Consider the following 15098-nt stretch of genomic DNA (forward strand, 5'->3'; position numbering starts at 1 on the left):
AGTGCCTTACTATGTAAGCAGGTGGACTTTGCAGCCTCCCCGTATACTTTCATCAACCTGCCCAGCTTTTAAAGCAGCTGCTTCTTGGCCACTCTTTAGGGGTGATGGGATGCATATACCAAGAGTGTCTTGGTTCTCTCAGGAGGAAAGACCTAAAGAAGAAGTCTGTTAAGACTTGGGAGACAGGCTAGGGAATCTTTGGGCAGAGAATTCTGGGGTCTCAGTGCTCAAAATATGGGAGAGGAGCACAGTGGGCAGGACAGGGAATTCCACAGTCCAAGAACCTAGAAGAGGGAGAAGAGCATGAGTTTCAGGTTCTTCCTGGCTTGAAGACCTGTCACCCTAGGGAAGGGGCACACCAAAAATGAGCCATCATTGAGCACTCAAAAATGAGGGGCAGTGTCCAGAAAAGCAATTATAGTGACCTTGGGCTAAGGATGGTATTGAACACGTACATGGTAAATACCTTCTAAGTGAGCCCTCCAGGGATAGCTGGGGGAATTAAGAGAAATTGATCATTCTGCAATATGGGTATTTGGGTGTGTGTGGGGGGGGTGGTAAGTGGTTCTCACACAGGCAAATCCATTAGTGTTATTTCTTGGAATAATACATACTTGTGCTCTGAGCTGACTGCCGCCCCCCCCCCAAAAAAACAAAAATGAAAACAAAAACAAAACAAAACCCCAAGAGTAGTACTAAAGTTTCGCTCAGACCTCAGAGTTATCTGAGGATAGAGATGATAATGCTGTTAACTTTGTTACTTACTATGAATCAGATGAGGAGCCAAGCTTCATCTAATTAATCCTTACAATATGACCATGAGGAAAATACAATTATTATCAGTGCCCTAATTTTACTGATGAATAAACTGAAGCACAGACACCTTAAGGGATTTGCTCAAAGTCATACAACGAGGAATGTTTGAGCTCAAATCTGTCTGATTTCAGAGTCTGAGTTTTTAACTACTCAGTTATCCTTTCCCTCAAATGCATGTTTTCTTGCTAAGTTCCCAGACTACCTTCACATTAGGCAATAATATGAGTGATCATTATTTACTATCTCATCTCTACCATGAAATTTAGGGTTAAAAATAATTGATCTTAAAAAAAATCATAAAGAAATTTGATTTTTCAAATCCCTGGCCTACCAGGGAATTTCTGGTTGGAGGAAGCTTAAATTTATTTTTCAAAACTGGTGTGTTGAATCATTCTCACATAGAGAAATATATCTGTATAGGAGAATTTCAGGGTACTTTGAAATACAATAAATTAAATGTTGGGATAAGAATAGGTGATACATTTGAAATGCCATATTGACTTGTCAGTAACCTACTTCCTGAGTGTGAAATACACTTGAATTAATTCTTCCAGGCTACCACCCAAGCACATTTATTTACTTATTTATTATTTATTCCTTGTTTTGTTCCAAAAAGGATTTAAGATGTCAGGCTTGCAAATTTTTTCAACAATTTTGTTGTTATTGTTGTTGTTGTTGTTGGAAGTTTCCTTTCCTTTTTTCTGTCTACCTGATAACTTTCTTCTTTTGGTTTTATTAGTCTTTTTTTTTGAACTGTAAGAAGATGATAATTATATTTGAGTGACTATTGAGACTGAATATTTGGTTGGACAAGTTAGTTATACTGACCTTAGCTTAATTCTCAAGAGGCAAATCTTGGCTAAAACAAGACCAGCTAAGGAGAATATTAAAGTTCGGATGCAGCTTTCTTCAAGGTCTAAGGAGGTCTCTGTGCTTCCTCCGTATCCATCCAAGGAAGCAGAGGCCTAGGCAGAGGAGGTTCCATCCCACAAAACAGGCAGAAGGGGCCAGGGGAATGTTGGAGGAGGAGTCTGAGGAGAAGTCAAGTTGCTTGGACAGTTGGGATTCAGATTGTATTTTTTGAGTCAGTTGGGAGATGGAAATGGAGGGAATGGATAAAGCAGAAAACTACCCTAGGCCTGACTGATGACTCTTGGCTTTTCACCAGAAAGTCCTCTTGGCTCAAAAATATCTTTGAAAACATTCCATTAGGCACAAAGCTTCACATTCTATTAATTACCAATGTTTTTGATTAATAAACATCCTCTGGTTAGGAGAACTGCCTCTAGAGTCAAACTCCTGGCTCCATCACCTTTTAGTTGTGTGGTCTTAGAAAACATCCTTCATCCTAACTGAGTCTCAGTTTCTTTGCCAATAAAAGAGAAATGGTAATAATCGTATCCCCAGTACTTGGGTTATGAGGATGGAATGGATAAATGCACAGAAGCACTTAGAAAAGTGTCTGTCACAAAGCAAGTCCTCAAAGAACCCCCATTATTTACACATCTGCATTAGGTAGTCTAAGCAGACTTCTATTTCTGACATGAAGGAAAAGGAGGGTCTCCTGTCATAGGAATAAAAGAGTTTGAGACATCGTGGGAAAAATTCAGCACCTCTTGTTTAATGCCCCTAATCTATGGTGGAATTTCAAAATGACTTTGGAGAGCCAAAGAACAACATAAAGAGTCTATGGATTGGGGCACCTGGGTGGCTCGCCCAGTTAAGCATCGTACTTTAGCTCTGGTCATGGTCTTGTGGTTCATGTGTTTGAGCCCTGCATCTGGCTCTGTGCTGACAGCTCAGAGCCTGGAGCCTTCTTGGGATTCTGTGTCTCCCTCTCTCTCTGCCCCTCCCCTGTTTGTGTTCTCTCTCTCTCTCTCTCTCTCTCTCTCACACACACACACACACACACACACACACACACACACACGTAAATAAACATTAAAGAAATTATAAGAAAAAAAAGAGTCTAGGGGCACCTGAGTGGCTCAGTTGGTTAAGCGTCTGACTCTTGGTTTCAGCTCAGGTCATGATTTTACGGTTCATGAGATTAAACCCCATGTCAAGCTCTGCACTGACAGTGCAGAGCCTGCTTGGGATTCTCTGTCTCCCTCTCTCTCTGGTCCTCCCCAGCTTGCACTATCTCTGTCTCTCTCAACATAAATAAATAAACTTTAAAAAAATTAAAAAAAAAGAGTCTATGGATCATAAAGAGTCAGTGGGAGGAATTTCCAAAAATAATTTTTACCTACTTAAAAATTTTACCTGGTAAAATAGGCGAATTCATAGAAATAAAAACTAGAACCGAGTTTCCAGGGGCTGAAGGGAGGAAGAAAGTGGGGTTTATCATTTAACGGGTACAGAATTTACTTTGGGATGATGAAAAAGTTCTGGAAGTGGACAGTGAGATGGTAGAACAACATTGTAAATGTACTTAATTCCACTGAATTGTACACTTTAAAGTGGTTAAAGTAGTAACTTTGATGTTTTTCACATCTTATCACAATACAACAATATCTACCTAGTATTGATCTTCCTGCCTCATTGTCCAGGGAATAGATTCTTCTAATTGGAGAAGTATGACGTGAGAGAAGGGCATTCCGTTCTTCATCTACCTGTGTGTCTTTCCAAGGATTACTGAGAGTGCTAGGTTGGAGGAAAAGGGTGGCTTGCAGGCCAGAGATGAAGCCTAAGAGCCAATAGTTTCCCAGATCTGAGACAGGTGACCACACCAGAAATCAAAACACAGGACTGCCTCCCCTGTGCCCAAGACTCATAGCTGTGAGGAACTGCTAATGTCCAGTTCAGCTCCTCTTGTTTAATTCCCCTAATCTATGGTGGAATTTCCCAGTTGAAGGAGGCATTTCAGCACAAAGTTATCTCATGTACCAGTCAGGACGATATTTGGGCCACATTCTTAATAAAATCTTACGATTCTAACCATTGAATTTCTAACATTCTTTCACTTTTTTGTAGCCTCATTTTGACATCCTCGAAGGCTGTAGTTCTCAAAAGGTGGTTCCTAGACCAGCAGAATCAGCAGCATCTGGGAACTTCAAGGCTCTACTCCAGACCTACTAAATTAGAAACTTTGGAGGTGGAGACCAGCACTCTGTTTTAACAAGTCCTCCTGATGACTGTCATGAACACTGAAGTTTGAGAACTGCTCTCACCCATTTACAGCTTGCCAATTAATGGAATACCTCTGCCAAGAAAACATGATTCAGTTACATTCCATAACATGGATTTAGCAGCACTGTTACTTCCATTTGCCCAATATTTCACTGTCAGAGATAAAGAATGTTGGTGAACTATCGGGAAGGTGCCTTAATTAATAAATATTTTATACTGATGTTACAAATGAGAATTATCTGTATGTTACTTAATTGCAAAATAGAAAAGGTTATTTCTCAACTGAGCAGGGGTGGAGCATGGATAATAAGAGCTGCAATATGCTTGGAGGACAGGAGTGTGAGGGAAGACAAAGAACATATTTCCTTCTAAACCTAGGAGGCCAAAATATGACAAGAATGACAAGAGGGAATAAACAATAGCCAAACAGAATAGCAAAATAATTATCAATGTACACAGACTCTCCTTCATAAATATTTGTTGAATAAATGAATAAATGTATTAAAACATGGGCAGAAAATCTCTAGTTTTAGTGGTTGTTAAACTTTTCAGATATTTACAGTAGTTAATAGAGGAAAAAAGTTCATTTTTGTTGTTTATTTTGATGCATATACTATATATGTTAACATTTTCAGTCAGGCCCTGTTTTATATGTGAAAAGATGATATCCCAAAATATTTTTACAAATATTTGCTGTTACCCTGTGGCCCTTTGTCCATATAGAGAGCCGATTATATTCGCTGATTCAAGTTATATATGAAACACAATTACCTGAAGGGGGAAAACTCCTGTTCCTTGAGTTTCAAAATCTAGATACCAGACAAGGAGGAGAGGCTCAGCCAAAGACAGTGGAAGATGATATAATGAGTCAGAGTAGGGTTTCCATTCCTATGCATGTGCAAAGACGCCCTCGGTTACACAAGAGAAGTCACAAAGGAAGACAGAAGGGATCTTGAGAAGGGATGCTGAATCCTGCCTGACCTTCTCCAAACAGAAAAACCCTGAGGAGGGTGACAGCACACCCCCAAATAATTTCTCAGGATCCCGGAACAGAAGAGAGCTGAATGCCTCACCCACCTCCAGCCCCCACTTCTGAAGGGAACTGGAGGACAGCAAGATCCCAGTGCTGAGCTGGTTGGTGTGTGTCTAGACAGCCTCAAAGATGATGGTGACTCAGCCCAGACTGATGGAGATGGCAATGAGAGAAAAGTGAGGGAGAGTACACAGAGACAAAATATACTTGGGAAGTAGGTTTGCTGATAGAATATGGTAACGAATAAGGAAATAATGCCCTTGTATTTAATGAGAAAAGTCTTAAGTATTTGACTTTCCAGTACTCAATCCTTGCCAAAGGACCGTGTATTGTTGTTTAGCTGTATCATGGAATCAATATGTTTTGTGGGCTACCTTGGAAACTGAATCAACCTATTACTTGTTTTAAAGGAAAATAGAGTGTGAATTATAAGTAGCTAATTTAGAAATCATACATTTGTGTTAGGACTTATTAGGATAAGACGACTGCCTGGATGGCTTAGAGATTAAGAATTTGAGCTTTGAAACAAGGCAGACCTATGTGGCTATTAGGATGCTCTCAACAGCAAGTGACATCATACCTAATCTGAAGGGGCTTAAATAATAGGAACATTTATTATTTTCCTTCAGAAGAAAACTAAAGGTAGGTTGACTCCAAGAAGGGCTTATTTTTAAAGTCAGCAGGTGGATAACATCATCAAGGACTCAGGTTTCCTCCATCTTTCTATGCTGCCAACTTTTAGTGTTAGATTTAGCTTTATGCTTATGGCAAGATGGTTGTATCAGTTTCAAGCATCAAACTCAGATACAGCAAAACCCAGAGGCACAGGACTCCTGTTTTATGGAGAGGAAAGCTTTTGCCCACAGTCCCATCAGTCTTCCTTTTATATTCCATTGATCAGAATGGCATCATACATCCATATATAAACTCACTGGTTAGGGAACTGGAGGCTAATTACTAGTTTAGTCAATTAAGATTTCACTTACTGTGACCCTGGGCCTGGAATTGGTCTTCCATGAATCATTTGTCTTTGCAGAGAAGAGTAAATAATTAAAAAAAAAAAAAAAAGAATGAGTTCTGTTGTCAAGGAAGAAGAGAAGAATGAATGTTGAATTTAAGTTTGAACTTGTCTCGGACACTTAATAATTATATGATCCTAAGCAAGTCCATTTATTTTCTTCATGCCTCAAGTTTCTTAACTTTCTAGTGGAAATAATATAAATATCTAATTTATAGGATTTTTTGAGAATTATATGTAATCATAAATGCAAACTGCATAATAAGTTTCCTTGGGTATAATTAATTGTCAAACAATTATTATTAATATCATTATTAGGAGAGAATAATATTTAAAGTGATATTTTTTCAAATCCAGTAAATATTCATTTATATTTTATTGCCCCCAGGGGAGCCTGGGTGGCTCAGTTGGTTGAGCGTCCCACTTTGGCTCAGGTCATGATCTCGCAGTTTGTGAGTTCGAGCCCCGCGTTGGGCTCTGTGCTGACAGCTCAGAGCCTGGAGCCTGCTTCAGATACTGTGTCTCCCTCTCTCTCTGCCCCTTCCCCACTTATGCTCTGTCTCTCAAAAATGAATAAAAGTTAAAAAAATTTATATTTTATTGACCCCAAATTTCACAAACAGTAAGATCTTATATAATACATGGAGCTTTTTCTTGTTTGTCATCTCTCAAAATATCTGGTCAGATTTTTTTCCCCCTTTTCACCACTGAGGCTGTTTTTGAAAGTTTGTAGAAAGTAACACACCACAGATGGACGAAAATATGAAAATCACCCAAAATGTACCGGCACTTTTTCTAAGCCTGGTTTTCACACTCCATCCACAGGGTGAGAACAGCCTACAAACACATCACTCCAAACAACCACCCCTCCCTACAACTCACACCATAAAAATGGAGTTCATAAAAATCATAATTTGCTTTTTAGTGATTCACTGAGCTCCAACAGTGTCTTAGCACATACCTTTCAACTTGATTTCCTCAGAGACCCCTCCAAATAAAATCAATCTAATATATAAGGCCCATATCTGTAAATGCTCCCTCACTAAGCAAATGATAAGCAGCTCCCTCCTATCGCCCTGCTGGTGGCCAGGGTAGGTTAGGCATGAGCAGGTCTTTATAAGGGACTTCGTAACCATGGATAAAACCACAGAATTCCAGAACAGAAAGGGGCTGGAGAATTCATCTTCCACGCAAGAAAACCAGTGACTAGAGAAAGAAGAAATCAAAAACACTTGCCCAGGGGCTTATCCTTAGTAGGAGCAAAACCTGGATAGGAGTTGTTCCAAATCCCACACAGATCCTGATCCAGGTCCCCTACGTGTGGTACTAACATAATTTTCACTCTAGAGAGGACAAAGTTGTTATTGTTTAGCGGAGTACTTTCCACCATTCTCAATTCTTTGGCATGAGATTTATTTTATTTTCTTAATATAATTTATTGTCAAGTTGGCTAATATACAGTGTATACAGTGTGCTCTTGGTTTTGGGGGTAGATTCCTGTGATTCATCGCTTACATACAATACCCAGTGCTCATCCCAACAAGTGCCTTCCTCAATGCCCATCACCCATTTTCCCCTCTCCCCTGCTCCCCACATCAATGCTTAGTTTGTTCTCTGTATTTCAGAGTCTCTTACAGTTTCCTTCCCTCCTTTTCTGTTCATAACTATTTTTCCCCTTCCCTTTCCCCCATGGTCTTCTGTTAAGTTTTCCAAGTTCCACATATGAATGAAAACATATGATATCTGTCTTTCTCTGACTGACTTATTTCACTTATCATAATACCCTTCAGTTCCATCCACGTTGCTGCAAATGGCAGGATTTTATTCTTTCTCTTTTTTAGCATGAGATTTAAATAAAATTGATCCCCTCCTGGCTCATGAGATGTTTGACCACTGCATTTATATACCCACCTCCCCTGGATATACTGTTTGAGGGATACACGTATTACCTGACTAGAATCAATGAAATATAAAGGTTATGTTTGTCAGAGCCTCTGGAGAGAAACCTTTTGTCATTCCTGCTGGATTTGAAGGTGTGAGGATATAAAGCTTGAAAATACTACTGCCATCTTCCTACCACTCAAAGGATCAGAAGGAGGCCACTGCAGAGCAAACAAAACACAGAGGTGGGTCCCTAGACATCATTTTTACCTGGAGTCACCTATGCTTATACTTAGTACTAGCCATCAATGTGTGGACAGTGAGAGTTTCTTGAAGGTGGTTTGATTGGGCTTCCTGTCACTTATAATTGAAATGTTCATGAAAGGTGTTCATTAGTCCTCTTCTTTTTCCCTTCTTGCCTGTGCTGGCTCTAAATGTCCATGGAGTACACATGAGTCAGTGCCATCATGATATGTGCAGGTTGTAGTGATTAACCACAAAGGGTTTGCTCTCCATTGTTACATTGAACCCATAGTTTTATAGTCCATGGTCTATATTTTGGCCATAATTATCGTAGCACTCTTACCCATAAAGAACACCTGAGTTTAAAATAAATACTAATTAACCTTTCTGATTTTGCAATGTTACTTATGTTTTGCTTATATGAGGAGCCTTGGCTGTGTACTAGTTAGTAAGCTCCATCTTTATCTATATTTTCCACTTATGCTTTTCCACTTCTAAGGATAACTTCTCTACCTAATCTTTCCATAACTATTATTTCTCTTTGACCCAAATCTCTTTTTCATTCTTCATCTCCAGGCTAATGGAAGCCTTCCATTCTATACAAAATATAAAACAAATAAACAAACAAACAAGTAAGTGTTCCCACTAATAAACTGTTCTATTTATGCTTTTTCCTACACTAGCAAATTCTTGAAAAATAATCTAATTTCTTCTTGAGCCGTTCCATAGTAATTCTTCACACTACTATAATCTGGGTGGCTTTTCTCTTTACTGAAACTCCACTGAGTCATCAGGAATCTCCTAACTGCATCCAGTGGTTCTCCCTGTGGCATTTGATTTACCCTTTATAGTAACCCAGCTCCCATTGGCTTTTGGTGCTTCATATCTTCAGATATGCCTCCTGCTTCTATATCTGTTCTTCTGATGTCTCCTCTCTAGTAACTTTCAGTGCTTTTCCACATCTGTCCTTGACTACCTTCCTACTCCACACCTCTATTTCACATTTCATCCTGTCCCCTGACTTCAGTTACTAGGGTTACATAGTGACCATATTGAGATGGAACTCCAAGAGTTTTTGAAGGCATTTGGAAGTGAGAAAAATGCACATTTGAAAAGTCAAAAAATAATGTGTTGTTTTTCTACAGAGGCTTTATTTTATCTACAGAGGCAAACTGCTCTTTTGCATAATGAAAAATCTTTTGAATAGGTCATTTAGTTATATAAGAATAAAATGAAGGCCCTACTCTGGCATACAGAAGATTGATACAACATAACTACAAGAGGCTAACAATCTCTAAACAGTAATGTACACAATGTTCTCATTGGGAGCACAGCTGAAACACTGCAGATTCAGTGTATTTTAGAAAAAAAAGTCACTTTTTTTTCTAAATATGGATTTACACTGCATAGTCTTTGAACATAATTGTTTATCCTTGAGATGAATGCACAACTTGACATTAATTTTGATAGCCCCTTTTCTTTCTCTTGGTCTTGGAGCTTGAGGTCCTGAACTCAGGATAGGAAAATATGTTGAAAGGCACTTCCATAGGGGATAAGCTGGCTTCTGGAAGATGGGCTTCGACTTTAGAGGATTCAGAGAAATTCCTGGTAGGGGACCTCTGTGGAAGGGGTTGAGTTGTGGGTTCTGAAAGCATCCATCAGGAAGGTCTTATAGCAGTTACAGCTGATTCTAGCATCAGTTTAGGGAACTGGAAGCAGGTATTGAGCTCATGCTTGGGAGTGGAACCCACCTATAGATTTCTGAATTTGAAGGAAAAGTAGGTGACCTGCAGGGGAGCAATTCATCATTTTGAAGCCAGAGACCTGGCTGCAGAGGAAAGTGATAGCCAGGGAAGATGGGTAAAATAAGTAAACACTGGCCATTCTCAAAAACTTTAGGATGGGGATCATGTTGAAATAGCAAAGGAGTTCCAATTATTGAAATCAAAATAAAGCATGAAAGAATCAGACCTCTGTGCTATAATCCTCAAATTCTCATCTTTGATACTACATTTCTGAACTTCAGTGCTCCTATACCTAGCATTTTCCAGACATTAAAAAAAAAGGAAGTCGTTTTGTTAGAAGTCATGCATTTAAGAATGAGCATGGGGAGCTTTGCCAAAGAACAAAATTCATTAACTTAAAGGAATACCTGCAAGTCCAATCATATCCAGGTTGGAATCTCAACTCTGTACAATTCTTACTCCATGTTAGTTCCTCTGATTATGACTTAATGCCACTACTTAATGTTTCCTCCTGTAATCTGTCCCCGTGCTTGGGTTTCCCTCTCTAACATACAACCTCCCTGTTTCTTGTTTGCAGCATTTGTCGTTGTGCTTAGTTTGATCTTCCTGGCTCTTGACAGCTCTAGCCACCAACTACGGGTACAGTTGTGCTCTTGATTCTACTGACCAGTGTGTCTGGTATTCATTTCAGGTACTCAGTAACTATTTGTTTCATGAGTGAATGTTCCTTGGTAAATCCCTACACTCAATGATTTCAAGAGACTTAAGCTCCGAGGTGCCCCTGACTTCAGTCGATTTCTACCAGAATAACTCCGGGAATTGCTGATTGACATCAAAGCATTCTTGCTCAAGTTAATCTCTCACAAAATGAAGAACTCTTAAACTTAGTAAGACACAGAAGTCAACTGAGAACGTTTTTATCAAGAGGCATAGCCTATTAAGATTCCTTTCCAGCAGTTTGGACTTTGCTTTAATTTCCAGGTAACTACATCCCACCTGTCTTCATTTTTTTTTTTCAGGATCAAAACCTATTTTTCAGGAAATTATTTTATGTATTCACTAGGAAGTATAAGTTATATATCTTAATATGATATGTATCCTAGAGGTATCTGCATTTTTATTAGTATAGTAAAAATAGTGGCTATTAATTAACTTTTACTCTATCAGGTATTGTGCTGCTTTTAATCCTCAGATCAACCCTATAAGGTTAGCATTGTCATTATTCTTATTTTACAGATGATGAAGCTAGGAAATAGAGAAGTTAAGTAACTTGCTTAAAGAAAGGAAGTATTGAATGGAGGATCCAGGTTTTGAACAACCGATTCTTTCTAAATCCAGAATCAGCACTCTAACTATGGTAATTCTAAGCCTTGGATCCATTCACATTAACAAAATGAAGATATAAATTATGTTGTTCAATGGTATTAGTAAACATAATATCCATCTCTGTAAGTATCCCTCCCAGACAGCTGCCTCCCCTCATGAATAGCAATTCATGAGGCCACGGATGCTACTTTGCCTGGCAATATCCAAATCTAAATAGTGACTATCAGACGGATTTTTCTGTCTCTCTCTCTCTCTCTTAAGGCTACATGTTTCTGGATTACAACTGTTGCCGCTCTGAAAAACAATAGCCTGTAGGGACACATCTGAAAGCAGGACTCATAAAATATTTGCATTTACATTTGAAAATGTCTTGTTAAAAAACCAACAAACACTTGTATTCATTTAGGAAATTATTCTATAATCCTTCAAAGAAGGTCAGAATTCAAATTCTGTCAGAAACTCTGTTTCTATTTTTCTTATTTAAATCACCCGTTAAGAGAGATGTTTTGTTTTGATTTGTTTTCTTAACTGAAACCCTGAAATTACCAAGGCTTAGCAGAAAAAGGGATGGGGGTGTGTGTGTGTGTGTGTGTGTGTGTGTGTGTGTGTATGGGTTTTAAACTGATTCATAATTTGTTTTGTCCTGCTTTATTAGGTGTTGACCTTTTTGTGCAATCCAGCCCAAATTTCCAAAAAAAAAAAAAAAAATGCCTCTCTGGAATACTCCCTGAACCATTTTTTTTTCTAGAAAGAGAATTTTCCATTAAAAAATGTCACAGAAGTCAGCAGGTTTTTAATTTAAAGTTTAAAAGCAACTAAATTTTTCTTCATCCCTCTTCCTTCTAAATCATTATGTTTTACTAATATTCCAAAAGCAAATGCAACTTTAATAATTATATACACATCTCAACAGAAGCATTCTCAATTTACTGCTGTGTCTTACTAAGTCAATTGGAAATATGATATGTATCCTAGAGGTATCTGCATTTTTATTAGTACAATAAAAATTGTATCAAGCATCAAGTATTGTTGCTCTAAAATTTCTTGAGCTGTTTTTTTTTTATCATAAAGTCACAGCCTTAGAAGATATACAAGAGATACCCTTAGGTTTAATGAGGGACATGATTGTAAATGTTAATCCACAGGCTCTCCAAAAACATAAATCCTGACTTGTTGCATTTCCCAGTTTCCACAGTGTAAAGAAATACTCCCACTGTAGCCAATTTCAAGCTACTGATGTGGCATCACTGAAGGCAGAGTTGGAAGTGATGCAAACACCATCCACACCACTGGTTCTGACAACCCTGACAGCACATGAGCTTTCCTCAGAATTTCCAGGAAGTCTCCGAAGTTGCCCAAGTCAGATGTTACTCAAGGGAAGCAGATGAGAATTGTGCTTAACAGCCAAGCCCTCAAGGTGGGTGCCCAAGCCCCTAAATCCATTAAGTTACTTTCTGTGTTCCCTCGGGTAGGTTGTATAACTTTTCTGTCAACGTGTTTCCTCTTATTCATGAAGTATATAAAATGGTAATAATGTTTCTATCCCATGGGATTGCTGTGATAATTAAACGAAATAGTGTATTAAAATGCTTCAAAGATTTCTTGGCACAGAGCAGACTATAATAAGAGGCTTTTAGTTATAAATTTGGGTGTTGCTTTTCCAGGATCTATCATTCCAACTGTCAGAATGTTTTACGCATTGCCATCTTAATTTTTCAGAGGTCATTAAAAACCATCCTGCTCAACAGTAATAGCCCGAGAGGAGCCAGTTATAGAAAAAAGATCACTAAAAGCAATAACAGAAGTCATACCTTAGTTTCTGTGCCTAGCTTTGCCAAAGCCTAAGTCTGTGACCCTTGGAAAACATGTTTACTTCTAAGAGCTTTGGTTCTCTCATTGGTGAAGTGAAGAAAGTAATGGTAATCCTGCCAACTGCATCAGATTGTGAAGAGACTAATGTGAGCCCTTGGAAGACGGTCCAAATGTGGGTTATTATTATTAATCCAGGTTAAAAATCAAGATGCCATGGAAGCATGGAAGCATTAAAATAAAATAGTGAAGAGGTTTATATCATTTGAGTAAAAGTTGGGGATCATGTAGTGTTAAGAACTGGGATTTTTTTAGAAAAGAACACACACACACACACACACACACACACACACACACACCAGTTCTACCATGAAGCAGTTAAACATTTTTTTCTTTCCACAAAAAAAACAATTTTCAAATGAAAGGAATGATGCTTACAAATATAACATGTGTAAATGAATTAGGGATCATGGAGAACTAAGTTAACAAAATATCTATAGAATCATAATTTCTGGAAGGAAATACAATATAAAAATCTATCAAATGAAAAGCAAGATATTTATGAAAATTAGATAGCTAGCATTATGCCATCATAAGATGGTTAATGCAAATCTCCAATTCTTTAAGGTAAAAGTTCTTTAGTTTTATAAATAAATATAAAAAATAAAATGTCAAGGACTGGTTGAAGAAATCTTAAACATAATGGCCACTCAATTTGTGAATAATAAAAAGCACGCATGAAAATGAAGGAGTAAGGAAATTACAGGAACATTAGATTTTTTTAAACATACAAACTTTGAATCTCTGTTCACTTAGAAGAACCATATACGTTATATACGCACTCAGTGAAAGTTAACGAAGAAAATAATTCTGCAAATAGTTTATGATCTTAAAGTGTGCCTATGATTTTCCCCCTAATTTATGAATCTAAGTTATGTTTTAACTGAAAAGTTCTGTTAACAGAAAAAAAATCACCTGTGCAACATAACCCGCACCATGTTCTTTTCTGTCAATTATTAGTGAAAATTCTCATCTGATATTAAAAAGGTCAGTGACATAAATGATATATCATGACATAGGAAGATCTCCAAGTTTCCTTATTTAAGGGGAAAAAAGCAAAATAAACATTGTGTATATAGTGTGCTACTTTCCATAAAAGCAAAACAGAAAAATACGAAATAAAAATTAGTAATAGATCATTGGAAATATACATAAATTTATGAATTGGAAATATAAGTAGATTGGGGTGGGATAAGGGTGGAGGCAAGGTGTTCATGAGGCACCTTTTACCTTATTTTGATTTTTTAAACATGTGAATTATTACCTGTGAAACAACAGTGGTGTGTGTGTGTGTGTTTCATCCACTACTCATAGACATATAAAACTTCAATTTTAGGGGCGCCTGGGTGGCTCAGTCGGTTAAGCGGCCGACTTCGGCTCAGGTCATGATCTCGCGGTCCGTGAGTTTGAGTCCCGCGTCGGGCTCTGTGCTGACAGCTCAGAGCCTGGAGCCTGTTTCAGATTCTGTGTCTCCCTCTCTCTGACCCTCCCCTGTTCATGCTCTGTCTCTCCCTGTCTCAAAAATAAATAAAACGTTAAAAAAAATTAAAAAAAAACAAAACTTCAATTTTACATCTGGCTTAACAGTTCTCCCCTCCCCCGTGCTCAGGCCTGACTCACACATGGACACCTGCAGAAGGGAAGGGGCATGATGGATGTTCACTCTCCATGTTCCATCACCAGCACCACTCACTCTGCTGTTTCTTACCATTCAACAGTGTGATAGGAGTGGCAGAAAATTATAGGAGTCAAAGGGCATTACACGACTGATGTGTTTGTTGTCATCTATGTGACAAATGCCCAAATACTGGTTATTTTTCTCTTCTGGGAGTTTTTGTGTATCCTTCAGAGAACTTGCTATACCAAGAGGTTACCTTGACCATTATGTGTTCTCTGATATCTGGGTTGAATCTTTTATCTCCCACATTCATTCAACAATCACCATATGCAGCCTCTTTTTCACCTTCTGAAGGCAGTTGCCTTTCAATACTGGTCAATCCCTTCAAAAGACCTATACTGCATCTGCTTCATGACT

The 15098-nt window shown here is 38.2% G+C and overlaps 1 protein-coding gene across 12 annotated transcripts in view; it reads right to left on the reverse strand.

The window, feature by feature from the left end:
- PDE1A (phosphodiesterase 1A) overlaps positions 1-15098 on the reverse strand; it is a 329446-nt gene that overhangs the window by 81030 nt on the left and 233318 nt on the right. For 7 of the 12 annotated variants that reach the window (XM_042949318.1, XM_042949319.1, XM_042949325.1 and 4 more), the window contains one exon: positions 5968-6009. The exons of 4 other annotated variants lie outside the window; for them this stretch is intronic. In XM_042949318.1, the coding sequence (XP_042805252.1) occupies positions 5968-6009 (42 nt within the window). Of the gene's footprint in view, positions 1-5967; positions 6010-6960; positions 7102-15098 lie in introns of those variants that run through there. One more of the 12 variants, XM_042949330.1, reaches the window with a different exon arrangement.

Source organism: Panthera leo, chromosome C1, assembly GCF_018350215.1.
Source record: "Panthera leo isolate Ple1 chromosome C1, P.leo_Ple1_pat1.1, whole genome shotgun sequence".
Lineage (NCBI taxonomy): Eukaryota > Metazoa > Chordata > Mammalia > Carnivora > Felidae > Panthera > Panthera leo.